General features: G+C 41.0%; 2 protein-coding genes across 4 annotated transcripts; one reads left to right on the forward strand and one right to left on the reverse strand.

Annotated features, from left to right (window-relative positions):
• The first annotated feature begins 845 nt into the window (after positions 1 to 845).
• On the forward strand, positions 846 to 11,202 carry LOC119501900 (probable ATP-dependent RNA helicase DDX17). Of its 2 annotated transcripts, none has more exons than XM_037792666.1 (13): positions 846 to 1,281; positions 3,155 to 3,314; positions 3,459 to 3,555; positions 3,667 to 3,800; positions 3,893 to 3,958; positions 4,123 to 4,264; positions 4,411 to 4,571; positions 4,762 to 4,934; positions 5,096 to 5,206; positions 5,325 to 5,386; positions 5,508 to 5,567; positions 8,522 to 8,749; positions 9,839 to 11,202. In XM_037792666.1, exons 1-13 carry the CDS (start codon positions 1,208 to 1,210, stop codon positions 10,351 to 10,353), a joined length of 1,983 nt encoding a protein of 660 aa, XP_037648594.1. In that variant the 5' UTR covers positions 846 to 1,207; the 3' UTR covers positions 10,354 to 11,202. The 2 variants fall into 2 exon arrangements, with proteins under 2 accessions (XP_037648594.1, XP_037648595.1); XM_037792667.1 differs by having other exon boundaries at positions 846 to 1,274; positions 3,154 to 3,314.
• Positions 11,203 to 11,308: 106 nt separating this feature from the next.
• On the reverse strand, positions 11,309 to 23,706 carry LOC119501899 (ADP-ribosylation factor-binding protein GGA1-like). 2 transcript variants are annotated; one of them, XM_037792665.1, is made up of 17 exons: positions 23,593 to 23,706; positions 20,182 to 20,266; positions 19,776 to 19,851; positions 19,258 to 19,356; positions 19,036 to 19,159; positions 18,800 to 18,900; positions 18,538 to 18,618; positions 16,541 to 16,678; positions 15,864 to 15,945; positions 14,929 to 15,042; positions 14,621 to 14,770; positions 14,456 to 14,529; positions 14,155 to 14,336; positions 13,600 to 13,811; positions 13,343 to 13,512; positions 13,089 to 13,199; positions 11,309 to 12,597 (listed from the first exon to the last, which is right to left on the reverse strand). In XM_037792665.1, exons 1-17 carry the CDS (start codon positions 23,633 to 23,635, stop codon positions 12,487 to 12,489), a joined length of 1,953 nt encoding a protein of 650 aa, XP_037648593.1. In that variant the 5' UTR covers positions 23,636 to 23,706; the 3' UTR covers positions 11,309 to 12,486. The 2 variants fall into 2 exon arrangements, with proteins under 2 accessions (XP_037648593.1, XP_037648592.1); XM_037792664.1 differs by lacking the exon at positions 23,593 to 23,706 and adding an exon at positions 23,344 to 23,478.
• Positions 23,707 to 24,553: the final 847 nt, after the last annotated feature.

Genomic DNA, 24,553 nt, shown 5'->3' on the forward strand with positions numbered 1-24,553 from the left:
GTGTGCCCAGAAGTTTTATGCTATATGGAGACCCTTTTTAATCTATATAGAAAAATGGATACAACTGACATTGAAGTTTTAAACTGCTGACCCCATATTACATATAATTCACAACAATTTTTTTTTGTTTATTTATTATTATTTTTAATTTACTTATCTTTTTGTTTTTTTTTGGTCCTGTCCTTTTTCCTTTTTTTGTTTGTTTTGTATGTGTTTCATTTATATTGCTATCAGATTTAATTAATTTAAATGTATAAATGTAATTGTTTCATGAAATTAACTGCTTATTTAATGGTGCAGTAATATTGTTAAAGGGATGAATAGAATAGAATAGAAAGCTACTATTGTCATTGTATTAAATACAACAAGATTCACAGTTGCCACTTCTGGTCAGTGCTTTAAAACAAATACTTGACAAGATTAAACGAGGCAGATAAAACATATAACAGGTAAAACACACACAGTTATAAAGCAAATAAAACAGGTAAAGTAGATGTAATAAATAAATAAATATAAACAGAAGTGTTACACTAGAAGTATAAAATATAAAAAGTAGATGTAATGTAAACAGAGGTAATTGCACTTGTAAAATAGGTAGGGTAGATGTAATAAATAAAATGTAAACAAAGTTGCACTTGAGGTGTATATTGCATCAAGGATATATTGCACAGACAAATGTGTGGGGGGGGGTATAATTTGTTTAAACAATTATTTCTGTGATTTATTGGATTTTGTACAGAATACCAATAAAAAGACTTAAAAAAGAAAAAGCACTGAGACCATGGGGATGTCAATCATACTTAGAGGGGCGGGATTTCCAGAGCAGCCAGCCAATCACAGTAACTTCCGGTCGCCTGTGCGCCATGCTAACAACAACAACAACAACAACAGAACAGTACAGCTGGCTGCGCCTTGTTTCAATTCGTCACACTAAAAAAACACGGCTTGGTGTGATATTTAATTTTTCAACAAGCGTATAAGAGATGGTTTATTCATCCATACAGCGTTTCAAGTTAACGTTAAACGTTATCATTTAGCTGAAATAGAGGATATAGCGAGCTACCTAACTAGCTACCTTGGTTGTCAAGCCTCAGGCCTGAAGCGGTAACGACAGGTGAAAACTCAGGTAACATCTCCGAGAAAACGGTCCACTGACCTGAAGGCAACATTAAACAACTGCTGCACGTCTCACAGAAGAGTCCTCACGATGAGAGGCTCGTACGGAGACAGAGACAGAGACCGAGGCCGTGACAGGGACAGAGACAGAGACAGAGACAGAGGGTAAGCAGCTACCTAAGTGAGGCAAAGCCTTACTTGTCATTATGAAAAGGCTTTGATGCTGTTTGTTGAGATTAAACAATGATAGCGTTAATATTCTAGCCCAGGAAAGTGTTGTAAAGCCAGAGGTGGAATGTAACTAAGTACATTTACTCAAGTACTGTACTTAAGTACAGGTACTTGTGCTTTACTTGACTAACTTTATCTCTATTTCCTGCTACTTTCTACTTCTACTACATCTCAGTGGGTAATATTGTACTTTTTTCCCACTACATTTATCTGATAACTTTAGTTACTTTACAGATTCAGATTATTAAAACAATAAAATCAACTAATAAATGATGATGTGTTATTATGTATTGAACTACCAATCAGTATATAAAGTAATTAAAATGAGCTCCACCTCTAGCGTTAATATTCTAGACAATAACATGATATTTTCAGGTGGAATTTCATTCATTCATTTATTCATTTATTCATTTATTCATTTATTCATTTATTCATTCATTCTCACTGTGCAATATCATTTTCCACTTGTGCAATTTTGTTAATAGTCTGTTTATTGTCAATACTGTATATACTGCTCCTATTTTTATGCTTCCTTCTATTTAAATGGTTCATATTTTGTTACACTTTGTTTAGCTCTTTTTTTTTTACTGTGCTACCTGATGCATCTTGTTTTTATCTGATCTTATCTTATCTTACATTTACTAAAGTACTGTACTTAAGTACACTTTTGAGATACTTGTGCTTTACTTGAGTAACTCTATTTCCTGCTACTTTCTACTTTTACTCCACTCCATCTCAGTGGGTAATATTGTACTTTTTTCCCCCACTACATTTATCTGATAACTTTAGTTACTTTACAGATTCAGATTATTAAAACAGAATAAAATCAACTAATAAATTATGATGTGTTATTATGTATTGAACTACCAATCAGTATATAAAGTAATTAAAATGAGCTCCAGCTCTAGCGTTAATATTCTAGCCCAGGAAAGTGTTGTAAAATCAGTGGTGCAATGTAACTAAGTACATGCTCCCAGTAGACCACTTACACACCAAAAAACTGACAATAACATGATATTTTCAGGTGGAATTTCATTCATTCATTTATTCATTTATTCATTTATTCATTCATTCTCACTGTGCAATATCATTTTCCACTTGTGCAATTTTGTTAATAGTCTGTTTATTGTCAATACTGTATATACTGCTCCTATTTTTATACTTCCTTCTATTTAAATGGTTCATATTTTGTTACACTTTGTTTAGCTCTTTTTTTTTTTACTGTGTTACCTGATGCATCTTGTTTTTATCTTATCTTATCTTATCTTACATTTACTCAAGTACTGTACTTAAGTACACTTTTGAGGTACTTGTGCTTTACTTGAGTAACTCTATTTTCTGCTACTTTCTACTTCTACTCCACTACATCTCAGTGGGTAATATTGTACTTTTTTCCCCACTACATTTATCTGATAACTTTAGTGACTTTACAGATTCAGATTATTAAAACAGAATAAAATCAACTAATAAATTATGATGTATTATTATGCATTGAACTACCAATCAGTTTATAAAGTAATTAAAATGAGCTCCACTTCTACCAGCTGCAACATTGAAGTGATGATCAATAATTATAATATATATTATTCTGCACAATGAGTACTTTTACTTTTAGTACTTTAAGTGTATTTTGATGATAATACTTTTGTACTTTTACTGAAGTAATATTTTCAATGCTGGACTTCTACATGTAGCAGAGTATTTCTACACTGTGATATTAGTACTTTTACTGAAGTAAAAATATCTGAGTACTTCTTCCACCACTGAGTAAAGCTAGCTACACAATGTGTGGCTTGTCATATTGCAGAAGCCCTCGTTTCGGGTCCAGCAGAGGCGGCCCACAACCGGGTAGAAAGTTTGGGAACCCCGGGGACCGTTTACGAAAGAAGAGATGGGACCTGGATGAGCTTCCCAAGTTTGAGAAGAACTTTTATAGTGAGCACTCGGAAGTGCAGCGAATGAGCCAGGTATTTCTGAAATATCACAGTCTGATCTTCTAATGCCTCTACCCAATGTTTGTTTTGGGCATGAAAAGATAGATTGGTGTAGTAAAATTGCTACACACTGGTGTTTAGTCTGTTGGTTTTACACACTCGGTTGTTGTCTTTCAGTATGATGTTGAGGAGTATAGCAGTAAGAAAGAAATCACTGTTCGTGGTTCAGGCTGCCCAAAACCCATCACCGACTTCCATCAGGCACAGTTTCCCCGTAAGCACATGCATACATGGATATCTACTCAAGCACAACAATTACGACTACTAAACTAAATCTGTTGTTACACAAATAACCAGAATCATGTTATTCTGCCTCTCCATCTAGAATATGTAATGGATGTACTGATGCAGCAGAATTTCAAGGAGCCCACAGCCATTCAGGCTCAAGGTTTCCCTCTGGCCCTCAGCGGGAGAGACATGGTGGGCATCGCTCAGACTGGCTCTGGGAAGACCTTATCGGTGAGACACATAACTGTACTTGCAAAGATGAATGCATAACATACATCGGCATAATCAACTGACCTCTCCTCTGCTTTTTTCTTCTTCTTCAGTACCTCCTGCCTTCCATTGTGCACATCAATCATCAGCCCTACTTGGAGCGTGGAGATGGACCCATTGTACGTGAAGGGAAAAGAAATGCACTAATCACTGAGTAGTCTGCTTTGGGATGTCGGAGTTTACAAGAATGATATTAATAGCCATCTTAGCACAACATTAAAATGTCTAATACACTAATTAGATATAGAAATAGATGTTATGGAATTATATGTGTGCTCTGCAGTGCTTGGTTCTGGCCCCCACAAGAGAACTGGCGCAGCAGGTCCAGCAGGTGGCGTACGACTATGGAAAGTCATCCCGCATCAAAAGCACTTGTGTGTATGGAGGTGCTCCCAAGGGACCTCAAATCAGAGACCTTGAGAGAGGTTAGGAGTGTTTACTGTTTGGTTAACGCAGTTTTGTGTCAAATTACTAATACATTTTTTATTGTCTTACTCAGCTGAAATAATTGTTTGCCATTGAAATCCACATTTGATTAGTCTGTAATATACTAATGAGTTTGTCTCTCCAGGTGTTGAGATCTGCATCGCCACTCCGGGTCGTCTGATTGACTTCCTTGAGGCCGGAAAGACCAACCTGCGACGCTGCACATATTTGGTTCTGGATGAAGCTGACCGCATGCTGGATATGGGTTTTGAACCACAGATTCGCAAGATTGTGGACCAGATCAGGGTAAAGCTAATACTTTTGTATTTGTTTTTATAGAAACCTTTTTTTTTTTTTAGAAGAGTAGTGTTTGTGTTTTAGCAGCAGAGAAATTCTGGCTTATATATTATGTTTTAGTATGTTTTTTTTAGATGTAGCAGTCATTTTCGTACGTGTCATTACTTGTTTTTGTTTATTTGGTGTGCTCTTTGCCCAGCCCGACAGGCAGACCCTGATGTGGAGCGCCACCTGGCCTAAAGAGGTTCGCCAGCTCGCAGAGGACTTCCTGAAAGACTACGTCCAGATCAATGTTGGAGCGCTAGAACTCAGCGCCAACCACAACATCCTTCAGATAGTTGATGTCTGTATGGAGAGCGAAAAGGACCACAAGTAAGAGGCTGGTCACATAGCAGATCTTTGTTTGATTTGTTTGTTTGGTTTGTATTGTTTATGATTGATGCCTCGATTTTTTTTTTAAGTGATAAGTGAGGAAGATATATTATAATAAATGTTATATAAACGGTCATTTATTTTTTGTTTTCTTTCCCCAGGTTGATCCAGCTGATGGAGGAGATCATGGCTGAGAAAGAGAACAAGACCATCATCTTCGTGGAGACCAAGAAACGATGTGACGATCTCACGCGCAGGATGAGACGTGACGGGTAAGTAATAACGGGGTTCTATACAGTTTGGTCTGTGCAATATTTATGACACAAGATCTCATGCATGGCCATGGTCTATATGGTCACTTATGTGACAGCTTACTTGTCTCTCTTCTAGGTGGCCAGCGATGTGCATTCATGGAGACAAGAGCCAGCCAGAGAGAGACTGGGTGTTAACAGGTACAACAAACACGCTGACATTTGAACAGCAGTGACTTATATAAGTATTGTTCCCTTTTCTGCTCTATTTTTTTCTTTCAAGATGATGTTCAAGCTCCCGATCATCTTTTCTTTGTTGCAGAGTTCCGTAGTGGCAAAGCTCCCATCCTCATCGCTACCGACGTGGCCTCGCGTGGTTTGGGTACGTCCTGTGTGCTCAAGTGCAACGCAAACACTTTCCTCAGTATAACCACACACTGATACGGTACACACATATATATACAAGATATCAGATCATAAGATATGTAGAATAATAATGGTCATTATATAATGATCAGACTCTTGACTGCATGTTTGTTTATAGTAGATTTGTGATCAAAAGTCAACCACAAACACGTACAGATTTGCTTTTTCTTCCAAAGAACATATGATGCTTCTCAGACAAAATGTGTATCTGAGAAATAAATCATATTTGAAGTGAAAATTGAAGCCACTTTGTTCTATTGGATAACAGAAAAAAACACTGAACATAGGAATGATGTTGAATAAAGTGTGGAAGATGTAAGGGGTGAGGCTAGTGAAGCAGCCCCTTACACGATGGCAATCAACCTTTAACCTAATTCTATGTTCATTTGTTTTCTTTTCATTTATTTTTCTTTGTTTTTTTGTTTCCAAGTCTCTGCTCCGGCAACTAGAAGCACACAGGCCCTCGGGAGCCTGCAGCCGGACCTAGGCATGACAAATCGAAAGCTGACTCGGGGAGAGAGACGGCCTGATTAATCAGTCCCAGACACAGCCATCTCCGCTGAAAACCTAGAACAAAGCCCACAAACAAAACTCTCCCCCCTTCCAGGACACTGGCTGCCTGGGCGACAATGGGGGGGGGGGGGGATGCGAGCGCGGGTGCTGCTGGGCTTCCAAATTTGATCCTAGGGTCGGGGGTGGCTGTCAGGTGAGAGGGCGATGAGGGGGGTATGGAGGAGGGTGGGCTCCCCTCAGCCATGCCATCATCACAGTGACGCACCACAACATTTGCTGAGTTAGACTCAGACTTAGAGATTTTTTAAAAGTTTTTCTAGTATTTATTCTTATGGGATATGGATAAAGAAAACTTGTCTGGACAGTCCTTGAGGAGATACATTTCCATTCCCAATAACAAACTTTGGACAGCAAATTTTTTTTTTTTTTTTACCTAAATTGGTCCTGCAGGTAAAACAGTCTCATAGATCATACCTTAAGTTTTGTGAAGCCGAGATACAGTGGTGCGTCACGAGAAGACAGAGAAAGACACATCTGCCAGGAAGTGAGGGTGGAAAGCAGCGAAAGCCGGGCATGAATGGCTACGCTGGAAGGCTCCCCTCTGAACTGCCCCCTGATGCCAGCCCCTGACACCCCCCACCACTGGCTGTGCCGGCCGGCCTCTCCCTCTGCGGACGTCATGTCTGGTCCTGGCTGGCAGGAGTCCTGGCCTGGAGGAGCCACCTCTCTTTAAGCGATTTCCCTCCCTTTCACTCCTCGTCCTGTCTGTCACTCAATTTCTCTGCCTCTCTCTCTCTCACACACACCATCTCTCTTTTTCCTGCTGTCGTATTCTCTCCCTCTTTTGCTAATTTCTTAAATGTGTCCGTCTTTCTCTCATTCGTCTCTTTTCTCTGCCCTTTTTTACCACCTAACCTCCTATCCTGGTCTTCTATTATCCTCTGGTTGTTTTCTTTAAACCATTGCTGACCCCTGTCCTTTTTGTCCCTTTTGCCCTCTATCCCCAAATCTACTGTGTGTCCTGCTTTCAACCCCCCTTTGTCTTAAAAACTTTGGGATTTTTTTTCTTTATATACATCATACCAGACTACCAGTGTTACTACCTGTTGCTAAATCCCTCCATAAGGACTAGCGCGAACTGTCAGGACTCAAAACTCCTGGCAAAGCCAACTCTTACAGAAAACACCCACATGGCTTCTCCTTAGCGTCTGTTTCTTGTTACTAAACTTGAAAAGCTGGGCTCGTTGATATCACTGCCAACGGAAGTGACCTTGGAGGCATTAGGAACAAGCCTCACCAATCGCCAAATCTACCACATCTACCGCTCTACACCACAATAAGAAGTTATTTGTCACTGCCACTAACTAATGTAAGAAATGTGTCAGAGTAAGTCTTAAGAGGACTTCAGATCCTAAGATGAGATAAGGCCTCTCCGCCTATCACCATGTGCTAGAAACAGCTGGAAAAAACAGCTGGATGACATGAAGAGGCTCAGATAGGACTAAAGTAGGACTACATCCCAGCCCAGACCGTTTCCAGCTTTGGGAGTGTTGTGGAGGAGCGGCGAGGTGGGAGAAGGGACTGATTTTGTCCCGTACGCTCCCCTCCTACCTCTGCAGACCTCCCAGGACTGGTGATGGGTAGGGGAACAGAGGGGTAACTTTGTAAACCATCTTAATCTCTATACAGGGTAAGTACTGTACCTTCCCCATTTGTCCTCCGCCAGCCTTCATCATTATGCTTCCTATACAAGACTTGTTTTTCCTTCTGTTATCAGCAGTGTTTCAGAGCCCTTTGTCAACTGTAATGAGAAACAGACCTCTAATTTGTTTTGAACAGTTTTTTCTTTCTCATTTGATTCTTACACTTAGACCATTAATCAGAATAGAAATCTCTTTAGACCGCTGAATCTGTGTTTTACACAACGATCACCTGTAGGGTCACTTGCCTCTTAAAATTAGTGTTTCCTTTTTTAAATTTCACGTAATATTGTCCAAATTCTTCAGCAAACCACCAACTTTGTTCCTCAATTAGTTCAGATGATCTGTAGCTTTGGCTGCACTTAACTTAGTACACTATTTTATTCCTATACTAGATTAATGAGCCCTGTTGTGTAATTGGCATGGTAAGTAAACTCATTTTCTAACTGTATTGTACAAATAGTTGATGATTTAACAGGTAAGTGGGTGTAAGCTTTCAGAGGATGATGGGTGTCTTGCAGGTATTGTCTGTTTGAATGTTCCCAGTTCCAAAAGCACAAAACTTAAAAATTCACGAATGGAGAAAATTCATTTCTCAACCAGTGTTACTTTTGTCCTGACTTGTGTTTTTGTCTTTTCCATCCCTGTGACTGATCCCATCATCACACCGCCCCTTCTCAACTACTACTGCCTCAAGATGTGGAGGATGTCAAGTTTGTCATCAATTATGACTATCCCAACTCATCGGAGGATTACATCCATCGCATCGGTCGCACGGCCCGCAGCACCAACAAAGGCACCGCCTACACCTTCTTCACTCCGGGGAACCTCCGCCAGGCCCGCGAGCTGATCCGGGTGCTGGAGGAGGCCCGACAGGCCATCAATCCCAAACTGCTGCAGCTGGTTGATACTGGACGTGGAGGAGGTGAGGGACACTTCTTGCTGGATTACATTACTATATACTCTTTATATAAATAATGTAGCTGCTGAGATCTCACCACCAAAGAGGACTCAGTTTAGACTTTCTGGGGAATTGTAGTATTTGTCTGTCCTTATGTATTTAGTATGAGGCTATCAACCTAAACTTAAAGGTGCTATTGATAACATTCAGCCGCTAGATGTCGCATTCTCCCTCCCCAGTTTCATTACATTTACTCCACAACAAGCCATTGCCAGGCACTTACCGTCAATCTCAGACTGACGACCCAGAGATACCAACATTGTTTTACTATTGGCTCACAAGCCTTGTTAGAAGTGGGAACCAACGGTCCGATATCTTCCACAGAGATAAACAAAATTCTCATTCTTAATCCTCAAACATTCATTTTGGACCCACCAAAACTTTTTAAATCTTTATTTCACAATTATAATCATAATGTATTATTTAAAGAACTTTAAAACTGCTAATTATTATCTAATTCAAATAATTTTATTTTATAAAAAAAATAATGTTCCTCTGTGTCCAGCTCCAGATGTCAATCACTCGCGAACTCCAATCAAACGGTCAAACTAAGCAGCGCTGATCAAATATGAATCAATATTCTGTTACTGTAATGCCTATTTCTATTTCCTCTTTCCTCAAATGTTTTCAGAAAACATCCTGTAGTGTACTGTTTAGCTATAAAATGAGAAAGTTTGTGACCCGGCAGTCATGTTGAGATCAGTTGAGGAAATACCAAGCACCGCCCACCAATCGGAGCACAGCCAATAGGAACGCTCTCTCTCTCTCTCTCTCTGAAATGACCTGTGATTGGCCAATTTTTAAAGCCTGAAAACAGCCATGAGGAGGTGCAGAAGTCTAGTTTTCTCTCAGAACACTTGAATTACAATATGCTGAAAGGTTTTTATGGAATATTTGCCCAGTGATGACAAAAACATTCGGCCTTTTGAAACTTTAACCTAACATGAAATACACTTGACTATGTTTGAGAGGTAGTTGCTAGTCTGATGGGCCAACATAAAAGTTTGATGACTGTTTGTCCTCCGTCTCTGATCCTTTTTTTTTTATCTCCAGGTGGTGGCCGCCCTCGTTTTCGTGGCGGCTCCAATTCCAACAATCCCAACCTGATGTACCAGGACGAGTGTGACAGGCGAATGCGTTCTGTGGGCGGGGGCGGCAGCGCCAAGGAAAGCCGCAGCAGCACCAGCAGCAGCAGCTACGGCCGTGACAGCCGAGATAGCCGCAGAGGAAGCAGCCGGGATGGGGACCGCTCATCCTCCTCTTCCTCCTCTTACAGAGATCGCAGCAGCAGGGATGGAGGGCGCAGCTACGGCTCCGGCTCCAACTCAAACGACCAGTACCAGAATAACAACAACAACAACAACAGCAGCAGCAGCCAGTACAGCAGCTCCAGGGGCAGCTCCGGGTCGGGGGGCGTCGGAGTGGGGCAGGCACCACCATCTTCATCGGGTCCACAGCCTCTAATGGCCAAGCAGTTCAACCCTCCCCAGCCCATGATGGGCCTGATGGGGCACTCCCCGTTCCAGTTTGCTCCCCCACAGCCACCTCCTCCGTCAGGCAGGAAGTAATGTGATCTGTGCACCAGTCACACACTACACCCAGTCACACAACCCGTCTTGATTTTGCCGGGGTTTAACCCTCTGCAGTTGACCACCGTAACATCAACATTTCACATCAGCGCGCTGTGTTTTTCAAATTAATTTCTTCAACATCAAGCCATCAAAACCATTTGGACTGGTTTCCCAGTTTGTTTAAGTGGTAAACGCCTTTTTTGACTTTTTATTTGAAGTCAAATTAATCCGCATTCATTATTTAGTTTGACAGAAGCTCGTCTGTGTCATTTGACTGAGTTTGTAACGATGGTCTTTTTGTACGATCATGCTGTTTTTTGTATTGTGAGCCGCTACATAGGATTTGTGAAGTATCTGATTTTCCCCTTTAGGTGTATCAAAGGTAGGTGCTGAAGTTAATTCTTGTATATAGGCTTGTTCCTATTTTAGGTTAAATATCTTTATTTTTGTGTTTGAAAGTGTGCAAGCCACAAGATCAATTTGAATTGATTTAAATAAAAAAGCTTGAGCACAGTTAGGATTAAAAACAGGTTTTCCCCTAAAAGTTTTTTTTTTTCCTTCTTCTGAGCATTTTCTTTGAAATTTATCTTGATGTTTTCATTATATAGATTTGATTAATTTAGGCCTTATATAGAGGCAACTCTGCAGGGGCTTTGTTGTCGCCATGGCAGACATTAAAGTTGCATATAAATGAGCTTTTTTTTCACATTTCCAAGTTAGTTTCAGCTGAGACTCCATAGAGTCAGTGAGTCACCAGTGTGGGCAAGACTTTGCTGCAGTGATGATTGAGATTTTCCTAGCAAATAGTAAGTCCATTTTTACAGTTTAATAAAGCTCTTCAGTGTATCACTGTGTGGTCTTTACATCCTTGACACTAAACACGGAGGATTACGGGAGGTTTAGGTATTGTGGAGTTTTCATCACCTACAACACAAATGAACAGGCCTTCAGGTCACCAAGAAAAAAAAAACTTTATTACCCATTTGGAATATTTTACCAGTGTTATGCTCTTGCACAAGTCAAATGAACATAACAGGACTGCCATCATTGGTATTTACAAAGCAGTCGTATTGGAGATTAGTGCAGCGGAATGTGATTGAGAGCCTGTGGGGAGGAGGAAGTGTTCAGCTTGGCTGACATGCATCGCACACTGTAGAAACAAGTTGAACCTGCTTGAGCCAAACACCTGTTTTCATCTCAGTTTTACCCAATAAATGCTGAAATATCAACTTAAATCACAAGCTAAAGAAAAGATTAGTAAATGTAACTTATACCCTACGGAAATGCTTTGAATATATTAAGAATTTAAGGTTATAATGTAGCTGATCTGTAGCTGAGACAGACCCAATATGACTGATGTGTAACAGATGAGGAAAAACAAACGCACTAACAGTTAAATAATGCTAGAAACTGCAAAATAGGCACATATGGCAGATGATAAACAACTCTGATGTTACAGTAAATCTGTTCTTTACGCAAGATGGGAAAAGACAGGAAAACAGTACAATCAAAAAAAAAAAATCTGTGCAAATCAAAAAAGTGGACTCAGTCATTGCGAAAGAAATTATGAGCGATATTCACTCATTACGAAATACACACCACAACATGTTGATTATTTGTTTTGCAAACTAAGATGAGCTGCGTCTATGTAATGCGCTTACAGTACGTCCTTTCTCTCTTGGTGTGCTGGATTTTGCGAGCGGTGTTGGAAGAGCATGCAGAGGTGAAGGTAAACGCAACTGATAAAGTGATTCAGACGTGAAAAACAGGCACACCAACAAATATGCACACGTTTGATGTTTTTCGTCCTTCGTATCACCGTCTGTTAAAACCAATATGACAAGACTGCAACAGCTTTTGGGGGGGAAGCGTGTTGCAGGTTTGTTTTAAAGCAGCCACATACAGCAGACTGGACACACGACTCATTTAGAGCAAAAGCATACACACGTTACACTGACTGAGCATGAGCGTAATCCAAGGAAAAAGAATCGATACCAATCAAAGAAAGTACAATGTGTTTAGAAAGGAAAACGGGTGTGTGCAGAGTGTGGAGTTGGAGAGTTGGTTTTAGGAAGGAAGCGGAGTCTGAAAGCAGAGAGAGTCTGTCAGGTTTGTGGTTGTGTTTCAATGCTATAGGTTCCCCCACGTCTCTGGAGGAGGAAAGTGTTCTAGACTGCCGCTCTCGCTGTGCTCCTGCTCTCCCATGGTGAAGGTTAGGCTGTACTGCAGCAGCACTTTCTCCTGAAGCACACACACACACAGGGTGAGAGAGGTGGATTGAATTATAGTTAAACATTGGGTTTAAATCTGAAATACTGCCAAACAGGTGCGTTTGCTTTCGCACAAAAAAATATATAACACACTAAAGGAGAGGGGAAAAAGCACTATAGGCCCTTTTTAAAGTTGTATGCAATTTAATTTCTTCTACTTGTGTTACTATTTGACCTCTGCATTTAACCCATCCTAAGTATTTTAGAAGCAGTGGGCTGCTGTGAGCACACTAAACTTGGGGATTAGTGTCTCGCTTAAGGACACTTCGACATGCAGTCTGTAGGAACCGGGGATCGAACCGCCAACCTTGTGGTGAAAGGCAGCCCGCTCTACCCACTGAGCTACAGCCGTGGAATGCAATACTATACAGCTATTAACGTATTCAATAGTGAAAAGATACAATACGGTTTAAACACTAAAGGTAGCTGAATGGTTTCTTTTAATGTAAAAATCTTGCTTACCTTGTTTGGGTTTGCGAGCAGCAGGATCTGTGTGACAGCAGCAGGGGGGAGGATAGGGTTGAAGGCTGGGAGCTCTGTTCCTGATGGGGGCTGCAGCTTCACTGCCATAGACTACAGTTGAAAACAAACAATATTCTTTCTTTACAAAGACAGGAAATCGGCTGCAGTGGTTTAATAATGTTTTTCCGAGATGAACCTTGTATGTACGGCTCTTATGGAGAGACGGAGGCCTTCAACTTTCTCTTACTGCTGACCTTTGGAGCCGTGGTCTGGAAGTCTATGTTGCTGACGGGGACGGGAGCGGATGACAACATGGAGATGATCACCACCAGCACATCGTGACGAAACGGAGGCGAGTCGCGAGCGAAGTGAAAGAGAACCCGCAGACTGTGTCCGTCGAACACAGTCACAGGTAACAGACTACCTGGTGAGAGAGAGGAGGAGGAGGAGGGTGTGTAATAAATCTGTACTCCCAGGTGAACAGAAGCATACAGCCATTAAGTTCACTTACTGGGCTTAATGGATTCTAGCGGTACAAAAACATCAGTCAGGGTGACTTCTGCAGGAGGAGTCTCGGTGTGAGTCGGGGACATGTCCAGCAACGTCGAGTTGAGGAGAGGCGCGGGATGTTCGGCGGCGAAGGTTGGGATGGGATTCGGGGTGATGTTGCACCCGGACTTGCTCTGGAGATCACGCAGAGTCGGTTTGCACTGCTGCTTGTCCCTGAAAGCAGATAAATCAACAATTCATCTGTAGTGCCCTTCTCACATGATGCTCAGATTGAAAACAGCTTGGCAAATTTTACTGCATATACCGTTTAAATAAAATGTTGACATCTCCTTTCAATATATTGTAGAGTGGTTCATTTTAAAGATATGCCAAAGCGTTTTGAGCCATGCAGGCAACCAAGAGTAATAAACAAAATAAAAAAAACAGCCAGAATGAAAATGTGAGGAGTAAAAGGTCAGAGCATATGCAGTAGCTGTTGTTTCTCTGATGAGTATGGAGTGCAGTGGCTGTGTTCTGGGAGACAGAAATCCTTTACCAACAGGTTTTAGTTCATTACCATTTGACCTGCAGGCCCTCCGGAGGCAGGGACTGCTGCATCAGTGTCTTCCCCAGCATGTCTAGCTCGTCCAGGGCCGAGTTCCCGGGGGTGGAGCCGGACGAAAGGGGCTGAGAGGGCGGGTCCGGACTCAGGAGGAGGCTGGGTGCTGCTGGGATGTCTGCGTCTATGCTGTCAGAGGACTGGAAGTAGAAAGTGAGAAGTGTGTGAGGAAAAACAGTGGTGCAGATGTCTCGTCGATCGGTATTGAGAGCGATGATGCCCATTAACATGAATTTTAAGTTGTCCTTCCTCTGCTCACCTGGAAGGAGTCCCAGGCTGTAGAGTCCTCAGGCTGTGAGGGAGGATTGGAGGTGTGTGTTCCTTCACTTAAACCTGTGGGGCGCACAAAGAGTGGCGGCACTATTTAGGACTGCGTTTCAACTCCTAAAGAACTCCGCATGTGTGGTGTCGGACATGCTGTTACCGAGTGACATGAGCTCGTCGTCGAGGAGACTGATCCCCATCTCTTGCGAGGGGGCGTTGAGGCTGTCTGTCGGAGTGGGGAACTCTGGGAAAGACGGAGGCGACTGTGGTGATGTGTCCAGTCCCGACAGATCTAGCAGTGCCGTCCCTCCTGTGAGGAAATGGATTCAAGACAGTTCATTTTAAAACAGACCAAAAACAGGTACTTTTCAATCTATAAATGTTCCTGCATTAAACATTTCTGTAGACTGATAATTATAAAACCAATCTATAGTCTTCATGTATTTCTATGCTCAGTGCTTCACCCACCTGTTTGCTTCTGTGTGTTCAATGTGTTGTTGCCGTTCACTATCTCCCCCTTCACCTGCTGTTTGTACTGGTTGATGACTTGCGTCAGGCTGTCGTTGGCCTGCAGGATCTCAGCTGTGGAAAGACGTGAGGAAATGCTCCTTAATGATAACAGTCAGAAGTGATGTCTCTCCTGCTGAGCAGGAAGTTGACTAGGGTTTAGAAAGACTGTTTATGAACTGGTGGATCAGAGCACCAAAATATACAATCATCTTTCCAGCTGAAGTGAAGGCACGGTGCTCAAAAGTATTTGAGATTTGGTGTGAAAACCAGTACTGGGGTTAAATAGAAAGGGACAGTAAGGAAAGACAGTGAACCTCAGCAGCTCTATGGACCTCAGGGGAGACGTAAAGCAACATTTCTTCCAATAAGCAAACTGTAATTATTAAGGCTAGTTGATAATCTGTATGTCCATCTACTGTATTTTTCAATGTTTTAACAATGAATTGCAAAATGGCTCCAGAAATGTGAAACAATTCCCTCAAACGGATGAAAATCCAGAGAATTAAAGTAGAAAATTAAATCAAAGATTGCTGCAGGAAGACACTTAATGTGCGTATGTGGAGAGCAGTACGCTTTGTGGTAATGATTTAACACTGATTGGCACCAGCTTTCAATGATTAGCTCCTATGTTTATAATGTGGGCGTGTCTCTGGTGCTCTTATCAGTCCCCAACTTTGAAAGAACAAGGAAGGCTGAGTTCAGTGTGCTGTTGGACGCCCCTAAGATAGAAGGTAGAGAGGACAGTTGAATGACCCAACAGATTAACCTTGTGTCTTTTGCTCTGCCTGATGACGACTAATGGGGCTAAAATCATATCTGCAGCAAATAAACCAGGATGATCATTCCTTTTTTTCCATGATGTTTAATGGTAGATGAATAAAAGTGAAGCTCACCCAGAGCCTCGTCGTTGTCCTCCGTATCACTCGCCAGTCTGAACAGTGTAGGTCTCATTTTCTCACAGCGTTGGTACAGGTCCTGGTCACACAAAACACGCTACATTACACCCTTTTTCCACCAAAATTGGCGCGTATATGCAGGCTTTTTTAAACAGGAAAACCCCCCTAAAAATGTCCCATTGTCAGTAGATGAGTATGTGTTTCTGTTTGTCAACGATCACCGAAGTAAAATTACTGTTGTCCGACTGGAGTCTGGTGGCTTTGAGGAGAGCATATCAAGTCTATGTTTTATACTTTAATAAATTATAATAATTGTCCAAATCCCTGTTGATTTTATTTATTATATATTCACTTCAACGCGCGTCACATCAAGATTTGCGTGTAGAGCCAGGTATCATGTTTCCATCACTGCTGATTGGAGCTGGAGCTGATAAATACTCATGACTACTGCAGAGTTACTGTATTTGTCCTGGGATTGAATGTCGATTGTAGCCTTTTCCACTGGAGACAAAAGCCAGATGTTAATGGTTAATGTAAGTGTTTTTTTTGTCCGGTGGGAAAGAGGCTTTAAATACTTGAAATCAAGTGTCCTGTCTGGTTCACCACTACGTTATAGTTGTGTATACTGCACTGTCTCAATCTCCCTCTGATTAAAAGCATCAGTTTCAGGTCACCTGTAAGAGTTCAGCGTTGCTCTGATTGTCGGCGGTGCTGTCGTAGTCCTGCAGAAGCTGAGTCAGCAGGGTGACGCTCTCCTTCACCTCCTGAATGGCGTTCACCCGCTTTGACACCTTCTCTGCTCGCTTCTGATCCTGCAACAGACAAAGACACTAATAAACAAAACGGCACACATGGCAGTAGGGCTGTGTGATTAATAAAAAAACATTCTCATACACAAAGCAAGCTGCAGAAACATACAACTGAAATACTAAAACATAGTCAAAGGTATGAATGGAGAAGTACAGCAAGGTCAGGGAGAGGCCATAAGAAGAGTCTAGGGAGAGCAAAGAGCAGTTCCTATTACCCCTGAAATCAGGACAAATTTACTCTGCCAGTGACACACAAAACCTTCCAGGGCAACCGACCCATTTCCTCATTCCTACTCTTCAAAATCTTAAGCAATCTCAGGTGGTGGTGGTTGCAGATTCACCTGTTAATGCACAGGGGAGGAGTCTAGAGAAGGGGAGGTCATATAAAGGCTGGGTGTGTCCTGTTCAGATCCTTTTGGTCTGAGACCATGCTGCCACACCAGCAAATTGTTTGAACAAATCCTCTGTTTGAGATCATGCTGCCAGCCCAGTAAGTCTGTTCATAATGATTCTGACAATTTGATTTAGTCGACGTATGGTTTATATCCTTTGAGTTATCTCTACGTGTTATCAATCCTAATTTAATGTGTGTATCCGACCCCTTTAACCTGCAGTAGGCAGAAAGTTTTCGGCATCATAAGGTAAAAATTCCATAATAACCTTTAAGCATGTTGTAATTCAAGTGTTCTGAGAGAAAACTAGACTTCTGCACCTCATCAAGGCTCTGTTTTCAGGCTTTAAAAAATCTAGCCTGTGTCTGGAGACTTTGGCCAATCACAGGTCATTTCAGAGAGCGAGAGAGAGAGAGAGAGCGTTCCTTTTGGCTGTTCATTCAACGGAGGCAGCTGTCAATCACTCGTGAACTCCGACCAAATGGTCAAACTAGGCAGCGCCGTTCAAATATGAATCAATATTCTGTTACTGTAATGCCTATTTCTCACCTCAAATGTTTTCAGTAACATCTTGTAGTGTACTGTTTAGCTGTAAAATTAGAAAGTTTGCTCCGGCTGGTGGGCGGTGCTTGGTATTTCCTCAACTGATCTCAACATGGCTGCTGGGTCACAATTTTTCTAATTTTACAGCTAAACAGTACACTACAAGATGTTTCTGAAAACATTTGAGGCGAGAAATAGTTATTACAGTAACAGAATATTGATTCATATTTGATCAGCGCTGCCTAGTTTGACCATTTGATTGGAGTTTGTGAGTGATTGACAGTTGCTCAGAGACGGCAAGGCTCCAGCTCAGCTCCGATTGGTTGTTTTCCTCCGGTCTGTGAAATCTTGCAGATGCCGTTAGGAGTATCAGCGGACACAGAGGCACGTGATTTTTTTTCAGATTACCTGTCTCATGCACTACTGTCAGGATAGAGTGACCGTTTCATAAAAATAACTTTTTAAAATCATATTTGCTCATCCTTAAGAAGTTGATGCATAAATAATGTAAGATAACTTAAGGACCTCTTGTTTTATTATTTGTAACTGTTGTAAGCATGGCAGTATATATTGATTTTATTTGTTTATTGTACAGAAAAATCATCATCGGTCATCTATCCCCCACCCATTATCCTCCCTCAATAAATGGTTAAATGGCTCTGGGATCCTGGTGTTTAATGTGCATATCAGCTAGGAGTTCTATGGTCCAGTCTAACTAATACCCCCAAACAAGGCAATGGTAATCTAACTTCAGATTATAAAGTCTCTTTTTCACCTATCTTGAGTACAGCACTCTTGTATTTTACTCCTTTTCTTTAAACCACACACACACAAGACTTTATCTGCAGCACTAAAAAGTGGAGGTGGAGCTAATGTAGAACAGAAAAGTGTGATTTTTAAGAAGGAGTAGGAAGGAAACAGGTTTACCTCTTGGACCATTTCCTTGATGAGTTTGTTGGCAGCTTTCAGGTCCTCGGGGTGGGAGCTGTTCAACAGGCGAGACAGCATCTGACAAAGCACACAGCCAGAGATCCCATGGTGAAAAACGAGTGAACAGGCTTCATAAATCCCAAAGGGGAGATGAGCACAATCATGACAGTGTGCTCAGTGGGTAAGAGACTCGTTCAGGTCACATTCATTCTCATGTCTGAAAGCATCTTTCAAATAACGGATTATTTTCTTTCCTTACTTTTGACTTCTCCTCGTCCTCAAAAATGGCATTCTTGGGTCTGGGTGGAGGAAGGTTCAGTAGTTTGTCAGGTGGCAGCTCTGGGTCTTGTTTAATAATACCTGATTTACAAAACACATGAAAAGTTTAAGTGGTTCCAATCATTATTGATCACTGTAATTATTAGTTGCTATAGCCATTATTGCTATGAAAAGAAGTTAGAAGTTATAATTTCCATTCATCTGACGGCATCTTACCTTGTTTCTTCAGCATCTGATAGGCGTCGGAGATCTTGGCTTCATCGGGTAACCCCAAAGTCCAGCTGAAGATCAACTCCAAAACCTTCTTTTTTACTGGTTCTGGTGACCGTGAGCCCAGGTACTGAGTGGGGGGGGATTGAGGATGACAGTCCAGTGATTTACTTACAACAGACATGTAGGAAAAAATAAACATAGATGCACTCAGAGAGACGCTCTTACCTTTGGAGAAACTACTTTAATAAGTTCATTGAGAAAACGGAACTTGCCAACTTCATTGTGAAACCTTTTGCCACAGCTTTTCATACACGTCTCCAGAACCTAGACGAGAAATACAATGTAAAAATACAGCAACAGCGTGCTCTGAAAGATATGCCACTTCAAAATATTTAAAGACAATGTGAATTTAAGTATCATTCTGTTACATTACTGTCAGAAATACAGACTCATTTGAAAACTTAACATCTACTACTGTGATAAATCTGATTTAGGGGTTGATGCATATGGATTTTTGGGAGTCCAATTTTGGATGAAATCTGCCAAAAGTTGTAATCTTATAGCAGTGAAACATCTTAAAATGATAAAATGTTCACACCAAAATGTAAATCCATATAATTAGTGGCTTAAAAAAATAGTAGAGTCTTAGTGAATTAGGAAAAACTGATGAGACACAAATCATGGTCATCAGTACTGAGGCCGCTAATCCTGACCAACAGATCCTGATTCTGATCTGAACTCACCAGCAGGGCCTGCATGGCCTCCCACTCCTGTGGAGACTGGATCTTGTGGGCCAGGAGCCGGGTGGCCAGCTGAGGTCTGCAACACAAGTCACAAACAAAACGGATATTCCAGAGCACTATGGTAAAGTGTGCTGCAGAACGATATCAACATCTGTTATTTCAGATTTACTGTAATCATATTGTGGGATTTCAAAAAAATGTTTTCAGTGTTACTAAATCAGATTAACCTCCAGAACTATTTCTAAAATAATTGAGAGTGACTGCTGAAAAATGTCAGGTCTGTTTGATTCCCATTATTATGCAGCCCATGGGGTCTCCATGATTAATAAACTTGAATCCGCATTAACCAGACCATAATTAAGGTATAAAGCACAGACTATGTTGTGGCCCTGTGGCCTCCTCTTACCCCTCCAAATCATTGTTGAGCTGGTCACAGAAGGCATGGATGCTGCTCCAGTCGGTGTCTCTGTTCAGTGGGTTTGTGGCTCTGTCTGAAATGTTAGCAGATGGATTGTCAGACAACAAAAGCGATGGATGTTATTTGAGCTTTACTGCACTATATTATCATTATTATTCTGATATTAGAATACGTATGTTGCTGAGATGTTGGTTACAGTAATGGTTGTGAGAACACATTTTCATAGTATTAAAGGTTGCATTACTATAAAATGTTACATTACTGAACGGATTTTCATGTTAAATTAACAGTGAACATCTCTAGCTCTTCAGTTTTTGTTTCTACACTCAGCTGCCACTTTATTGGTACACATAGGTATCTAAAACTACTTTGTATCAAGACTGTTGTATCAATAATACTAAAATATTTGAAAAACCTATGAATACAATATAAATATGTTCTTGCCTTCTTTACCATCATCGTTAAGCAACTTCTTTAAATCTATTTTTCAAATTCATTCACATAATACTAGACCGGTTAGTTATCTTCACCTGCCTTTTTACAAAACAAATCATGGCCAGTACTCCCTCAGGTATCGTGGTGTACAAATATGGAACACCAAAGTACATGTTATCAAGAAGAGCTCGTTATCCTTAGAACATTTTAAAAGGAAATTATCATCACATTTAATTCATGATGTCTAATTATCTTTTGATATGTTTAGATACATTGTCTTTTTTTCTGTACTGTTTTTTGTATGTATTTCTTTGTTTTAATTGGATTGGTTTCCACTGTTTGGTTAGGTTTTTCTGCACATTTCGTGTACTTCTTGTCGTTTAACTTTTGTTGTATTTTTTAAAATTGTTCGTTTAGATCTTTCTTCCTTTATTGTTATTGCTTTTTTTCTCCTGGGGTTGGGGGGGAGGTCATTTGTATAAGCCTGTGGCTTCTTGACCTCTCCTGACACATTTCTTGGTTTGTTTTTTTCATTGACTGGATTTTGTGCAGTTTTATATATGTGCAAATAAGTAAATAAAAAACATTATGGTATTCAGGAGGGTAGGGTTTATTGTACAACTTGTGTATTATATTTGTACCTGTTTGTATCATTTCATCTAGCAGTGGCTAAAACTGGCAACTGTGTGCTTTTTGTTCATGTTCTCTTTTATATTAAAATTGAATGAGAACATCAGTATCCATATACCCAAAGTATCTTCACATTATAGATGGCGAGTCAAAATGTTAAGCTTTTCACACCAAAAAAAAATTAAGCTACCCTCTGAGACCCACAATTTACCCATTTTTGTCTTTTTTTTTAGGGGGTCTTTAGGGGGAGATAGGTCACCACAGATAATTTTATACAGTGATTTTAAAAAAATGGTCTCACTACAATGAAATGTCTCCTATGGGGACTAACTTCATCACACATGAATACAGTTGGGCTCATTGGATCCACAAGAGTCTCAGCTTTACAGTGATACTCAATTTCAATGTGATTATCATAAAGTAGGCATGTCTGTAAAGGGGAGACTCGTGGGTACCTATAGAACCCATTTTCATTCACATATCTTGAGGTCAGAGGTCAAGGGACCCCTTTGAAAATGGCCAACTTCAAGTTAGCATAACATGGTTGGTATCAATATATTCCTTAGATTTTCTTTTTTAAGCTTTTCACAACAAAAAACAATTAAGCTAAGCATCTAAGAAAGCCCAAGAAGGCCTACATGCTTCCAGAGTGACTCCATTATTTATAATTGAATAGCATGTCTCTGCCACATAACCCTCCAGCATGAGAGCACCCAGCAGACACACACAGGGCAGGTGCTAACTACTGATGGGAATTCAGGCTCTTTTTAGTGAGCCAGATCTTTTGGCTCAGCTCACCAAGAAGAGCCGGCTCTTTCGGCTCCCAAGCGGCTCTTCGTTTTACCACTTCTGCCATTTTATAATTCAGCCAAATTTAGCGTCGTTTTGACCTATGGTTAGTATGTGTGCACATATATCACTTAAATTATTCAATATAATTATACTAAACCTTATAATTTCAAGAATACCATAATTTAACATGCTGCTTCGTTTCCAACTATCACTCATCTTGTCTGCTATTCGCGCACCGCACTCCTCTCTCTTTCTCTCCTCCTCTCCCTCTTGCTCTGTACCTGTAGAACATCAGCACGCCGCGCACCCCCGCCCTTCCCTGCTTGATGGTATGATCCTTGTCTGTCATCACCTGATTGGTCTCACGGACGTCATTATAAGGGACTGTTTGTAACTTTGTAAGCGTATAAATGTACCGGGTCGGGATCCGGTGTCCGGAGTCACTGCTCCTCTGCCTGCCTGCCTTCACTCAGACAGCGCGTGCGTTATTGCTGTCTTGCTCCACCTCTAGATGTGAACGCGCGCTCACTCCACACTGCAGAAGAGTTAGTTTAGCTCTGAGAATATCTAGTGAATGTACAGTGGACGTTTGTGCAGAAATAAATGCTGCAGCTCATCCAGACCAACAGAGGTTTCCCGTGTCTTGTGAAGTGACGGGGCTCCGCTGAGAGAAACGTTATAGTCTCCGACCAGGTGCCGGTGTCTCCCTGCAGGCGCAATCGGAGGCGATAACGTTTCTCTTTCTGCTTCAGTCCCGGAGGCTGAAGCAGGAAAAGCCAACACTAGGACATTACTGCCAAACAGCTGAAATACAGAGTGATATTGTGGTTTTAGCTGAAGTGTGTCGCCTCACTGTTTTGAGCGATGCTCGTTCATGTCTATGTAGAGCGAGCAAGCTCGAACCCGACGCTGACTTTCATTGACTTAACGACCACAGGTGTCGCTGTTAACAAGCATTTCTGAGAGTTACAAATAGTCCCTTTAACACAACATTCAGTCACAGTCAGTGCATGGAGTGCCCATGGCGCGGAGAAGATCGTCCTATCATTCTGCCTTGAAATAATTAAAAAGAAAAGAAAAAACGACTCTCGGATGGGAGCCGGCTCAATGAACCGGCTCGTCCGTGACCGACACATCACTAGTGCTAACAGTGTGTCTCGTTGTTAGCTAGCTCACCGTCTGTCGGTAGTCGCACCGTGTCACTGTCTCGTCTAGAACTGTCTCACGAGGCCATAATCACACTATAACCTCTGTGACTAAACAATAAGCCCCCGTGATGCTGTCGCCCACTACCTAGTGGAGCTATGAGCCGCAGAGCTGCAGCTCCGCCTGGCTGTGTTGTGCTGTGTGTTGACAGCTGGAGAGGAGCAGCAGCTCCGGAGCTACAGGAGGTTAGCATCCTGGATGAGTCCGGCTCTCTCTCTCTGCTGGTAGCTGTGGTGAGCCGTCACCTCATCCACAACAACCCGCAGGATAATAATGTGTGAGTGTCCGGCTCTCCAGACAAACAGCTGCTCGGGAGAATAAGTTTAAAACACTCACTGATACGAGACTCCAAACTCTCCGTGTCGGGCGGCGCAGCCATCACGGCGAGATTTATGCGGTGCGTAAGTCTCGCGAGAGACGCACGGTCACGTAGAAGGTAGGAGAGACACAGAGCTGGAGTGCATAGATAAGGCAAAGGCAAGGCAAGTTTATTTATATAGCACTTTTCATACACAAAGGCAATTCAAAGTGCTTTGCAAAAATGTTCGGATTTTTCATTACAAAAAATTCGGTAAATATATTTCACAGTATAAAAATAATATAAAACTAAAATAAATTACGCAACAAATAAATTGTAAGGAAAAGGATAGATGAATAAATACAAAACAAATACAAAAAAATAAACTTGAAATCTCTACATAATCTTGTAGTTTTGGCCAATTTCGATTTTTTGAGTTTTAAGTTTTCAATCATAGTCAACTATGTCTTAAAATCAGTATCTTTAAAAGTATAAAAGGAGGGTATTCTTTTAAGCCATATCATTTTATGGATATATATTTTGCTAAGATATCAATCAAATTAATTATCTAAATTTAATTCTGAAATGACAAGTTAATGTGTTTGTCCATAGAAGAAACATTTGAAAATGATAACCTAAATATAAAGTTTTTTTTCCCAGATATTTGTATAATATTTACATACAGTGTGTAAATAGCGGTATTTGTTTTTGCATATGTTAAATTAAATAAAGAACATTTTTATGTTGTACAATAACTAATACTAATGTAATAAAAACATTGATCTCTTTTAAACTAACATATAAGAATAAAAATAGAATAGAAAGCTTTATTGTCATTGTATTAAATACAACAAGATTCACAGTTGCCACTTCTGGTCAGTGCTTTAAAACAAATACTTGACGAGACTAAACGAGGCAGATAAAACATATAACAGGTAAAACACACACAGTTATAAAGCAAATAAAACAGGTAAAGTAGATGTAATAAATAAATATAAA

The sequence above is a fragment of the Sebastes umbrosus genome, chromosome 14 (genome assembly GCF_015220745.1).
Source record: "Sebastes umbrosus isolate fSebUmb1 chromosome 14, fSebUmb1.pri, whole genome shotgun sequence".
Classification (NCBI taxonomy): Eukaryota; Metazoa; Chordata; class Actinopteri; order Perciformes; family Sebastidae; genus Sebastes; species Sebastes umbrosus.